Source organism: Abrus precatorius, unplaced genomic scaffold (assembly GCF_003935025.1).
Source record: "Abrus precatorius isolate BTA unplaced genomic scaffold, Abrus_2018 Scaffold11, whole genome shotgun sequence".
Classification (NCBI taxonomy): domain Eukaryota; kingdom Viridiplantae; phylum Streptophyta; class Magnoliopsida; order Fabales; family Fabaceae; genus Abrus; species Abrus precatorius.
The window spans coordinates 13,189,708-13,193,947 of NW_020874303.1; the positions used below are offsets into that span (position 1 = coordinate 13,189,708).

The following is a 4,240-nucleotide window of genomic DNA, read 5'->3' on the forward strand; positions in this document are numbered from 1 at the left end:
TGCATTATGACCCCACTGTTTATGATTTGACAAAACGTGATTATAGTTGAGCATTTATGATCCAATCTGTGTTCCAATTCATGACTAGATCTCACTGTTGTAATTGGAGACTGAGCTGGGTGAAAACTTGCGATATTTAACCTCTATATATATGCTCGCAGCTTCGAAAATTAATTAATAAATCAATAAGATCTTGGTCTATTTTCATCCGGCATAAGGTGACCCAATTCTTTTATTTTTATGAAAAGAATTATTTTTCCTCATGAATTTTATGAAGCAACAGTGAAAATTAAAGGAAAATCATATATGGATAAATGCCGCAGGGAAACATAAATAAGTACGCATTTAGCCAACAATTGCAAGAAGAATGTCGCTTCATTTCTAAGGGCATGATACGAACCTAGATACATTCCTTATAAGAGTTTCAAATAAGGGGAAAAAAAGATGCAGGGAGTTAAATTAGTATGTGATCGAAGTATATAATTCAATATTAATATTAATTACTCTGCATCAAAAAGCCAGATCAATCCAGAGACTTGAAATGGTAACTACATTATCCTGATCAGAAATATCCTTTCCTAAAATAAATGTTACTAATCCTTTTTATCATTGCCCCCTACAAGTGAGTAGTCAGCATATCAGTTCGATCTTGATTGTCCCTTGCATTCACTAACTTATCCTCATGCCATTTAGAGAAGCATTGCAGGGCATCCCTCATCCATGCATGCCGGCAACTTGCTAGTGCTTCTGTTACAGCCAACCAACTCCTATTCCTGGTGCTTTTCTCAGGCCACGAGTCTAGTTCCTCCTTGACAAACAAGGCAAACATTGCTGCTTTACATAGACCTTTTGGACTGAACTCATCTTGGTGAGTCTTACTCCTAAATTCATAGTACCCTAGAAAATCCTGACACCAAGTATCCACAAGTATAAACCATTGGTTTGCATGCATCCATCCAAATAAAAATATTAAAAAGCAACGTAAAAATTACCTAGAAGCCTTGTGTTTAGTTAAATTGAACAGAACAAAGGGACTATGGGGTTTCAAGGGACAGCAATTTAAGAGTGAAAGGTTAAAAAACGTGCCAACACGTGGCTTATATCAAAACCATGTAACACCACTGAATTTTGCTTAAATCTGAAGTGCCAGCAAACGAGACAATTATGTGATAATATTCCATACTATTTCAGGTACAAATTTCATTAACATACTCCCGAATTTTTACTCCTTAGATGTTAATGTGGCTTCAACTGGTTGCACATACAAAGTTAGCTCAAATAGTTTTTTTGGCAAAATTTGACTGCCGTCATCAACTGTCACAACTGACCGGCAACTTATGACATGAGAACATGATTTGGTTTTCACATAAGCTTCCTAGACTCCTCCAAGAAAATCAAGCGCAGGTAATACAACACAATGTTATAGAAGATAAAATGTTAAACTCATATGTGAAGAAGCTTTTCACCATTAGTTCTCCTCGAACTCCTGCTTCTTCAATAGCTTCTCTTACAGCAGCCTCCTCAACAGTTTCATCATTCTCCCACCCTCCCTTCGATAGTGAAACAAAATCACAATAAAAATAAAAAATAAAAATCAGATCTCAATTCAGGAGCCATTCGAAAAAGAATTTCCAGCAGATGTGAACCACAATTTACAGAAACATATCCATGCTATGAAGCTGCCAGCCATTATTGTGACGTAAAAAATCTTTTCAACAGCATATTGAACAGCTTAATAAAGGTGTCACGTCAATACATTCAGTATAGGTTGTTGCAACAAATTTATAATAGTGTTCGAGTTATTCAAGTGCCGAGATTTGGCCTTTCAGTGCAATATAAGGTACTTAATTTGTTGTATTATTTAAATTAGGATGATGTAATTTCTGAACTGAACCTTATTCACTTGGAATCCTCTTTCAAATTAGAGTAGAGAAATTCACTTATTTCTGTAACGTATCAAAAATTTCCTTTTTCTATCCGCAAATTTTAAAAAAGTACTCATTTTCAAAAGTCACGATTCATTATCATCCTATTTAGACATGAATAAAAAAATTTCTGAAGTCGAACAACTTAAGTTATCCTTTTAAAACAAGTCCCAATGAAAAATCTCAGGTCAAAGCTACAGGAACATTGAAGCTCTCCTTAAAGATAGGCCAAAAGCTTTTAGGCTAAAGCTGGGTGGATTCTCTTGGAAACAGGCACATTTATAAGGTGAACTTAAACTATTCGTACACATAATAACTGTCTTATTGGATATTTAAATATGTGAAATAGTACGTTACAAGAAGCCATTATGATTAGTATCAAATGCACAATAAGTCAATAACAAATTAACAACCAATGACTACTTTGAAATACCAAAAGAGCAATAATTGAAACAAACGACATTACTGTTGCCCAATACAGTGTTAATGGGAATCCTAAATGACCATTGTAGTTTTGACATTACTGTAGGATTGTCTTACAAAGATACACACAAATCTTATACCCACAATGACAGGTTTTAGGGTCCACTAGTTATAGGGAAAAGTAATTGTGTTGATATGATATGTCTCTAATAAGACCCTATCCTGTTTGATCCAAACCCAAATAGGTTTGAAATTTTTATGGTAACAACGGTATAAACTACATGAACACGAAGCTGATGCAAAGTTACACCAGGATGTGCACTAGGGGGCCATTATAATTCCTGTTCCTAACAATGAAAAGAATTTGGGGGAGCAGGGGTAGTCTAAAATCATCCAAAACAAAAACGTTCAAATATCATAAGAATTAAATAATAATTTCTTCTGCATTACAGCTGTTAATAGAAACCACATTAGCAAGTGCAGTACACTATTAATAACAATAAAAACATCATACCTTTGGAAACAAAAGACCTGGACCACTGGGTGAATTAATCATAAGCACTTCAACAATCTTCTTAGAACAAGAGTCCCTACAGTCATCACCATCTTTGTACCTAAATGGAACACACCTGCAACCCAATTAGCATCAACAGATCAGATGGATCTCAAAGTATAAAAATCCAATTTTTCAAACTTCAAGTAATTCCCAGCTACTAAAAGGGCAATAAATTTGGATGACAAACATCTCCCAATTCTTCAAAATCAACCATATTCATGAAAATCTGACAAGCCATGTTGTCCAGATTATTTACTATTCAATCTACATAAAATTTTGAATCCCAATCCCCAAGAAAGAAATCTTAAAGTCACCAGGACTCCAAAACATATTCCAAGATGAAGACTACAAACTACATTCAAGTCATTACATTGTTCTTGCAGAACTTTAGGGAGACACTGTGTGAATTAGAAATAACAAAAAAACATGGACTAGAAAAGAAGTCAAGGTATCAAAGAATCATGCGATGGCTGTCGCATGATTTGAAAGGTGTATATAAGGTATCAAATAAAGACGGTCGTAACTTGTAACTGCAATTGCAACAGTAATACAAGGTTTGAAAAGTGTGTGCAGCCGCATTACAATCGTGTCATAAGCTACATTTTGGTGGGTTTTGCAGTTACTTCCTAAATAAAAGAAAAGGCGAAACGGATCAGATTAAAGAACCGACCCGGCAATAAGGCGATAACCGTGTTCATATCGTTGCTGATGCCGACCCGTTCGAGCCACCAATTCAGCCATCGTAAATAACAAACAACAACAACTCTCTCCCTCTCTCTCTCTCTCTCTCTTTCTATTTCAATCACAAAACGAAACTATCTTCTTTCGCCATAATAGGATCACAATGCTCACGGCCGCACCAGATTCCTTCCCATGCAACGACGGTCCACGATGCCGCGTTGCATCACCCTAGCCAGCAACCCCAACGGCACCCCTGCCCCCTCGCCATTGTCGTTTTAGGGTTCAATTGCAGAGCGCGCGCGAGAGAGAGAGAGACAGACAGACAGACAGAGACAGAGAAAACTCAGCTGAAAATCATGAAAAATGCAAATGCATGTTCGGTTTGGTTTGGTTTGGTTTAGAGAGAGAGAGAGAAAGAAGCGGAACATGAAGCGATTGTAACGGATCGGATCAGAACTGTCATGGCCACGTGGATTGTCCTCAGTGCATGGGTCCCACTCACAGGGACACTCTCCTGCTGAGTTCTCTCCATCAAGAACCATTCACTTGGCGTGCGTCTACCCTTACGATTTGGACACGTGGATGGTTGGGTTTTAGAAGGGTTTCGTTGGTAGGGGATGTAGAGGAACACGGTGAGGGCGAAGTAGGTGATTGT

General features: G+C 37.2%; 1 protein-coding gene across 1 annotated transcript; it reads right to left on the minus strand.

Moving 5' to 3' along the window:
• Positions 1-616: 616 nt before the first annotated feature.
• On the minus strand, positions 617-3,859 carry LOC113855638 (nudix hydrolase 16, mitochondrial-like). The gene is made up of 4 exons (XM_027487269.1): positions 3,575-3,859; positions 2,863-2,977; positions 1,467-1,550; positions 617-907 (listed from the first exon to the last, which is right to left on the minus strand). Exons 1-4 carry the CDS (start codon positions 3,643-3,645, stop codon positions 617-619), a joined length of 561 nt encoding a protein of 186 aa, XP_027343070.1. The 5' UTR covers positions 3,646-3,859.
• Positions 3,860-4,240: the final 381 nt, after the last annotated feature.

Bases quoted from the DNA above. Each gene is read 5' to 3' on its own strand.
- LOC113855638 (XM_027487269.1), bottom strand. From the start codon at position 3,645: ATGGCTGAATTGGTGGCTCGAACGGGTCGGCATCAGCAACGATATGAA. The intron at 2,978-3,574 runs GTCGGTTCTTTA...ATTGGGTTGCAG, and splicing joins GGTTATCGCCTTATTGCCGG to GTGTGTTCCATTTAGGTACA. The intron at 1,551-2,862 runs GTATGATGTTTT...TCACTATCGAAG, and splicing joins CAGGTCTTTTGTTTCCAAAG to GGAGGGTGGGAGAATGATGA.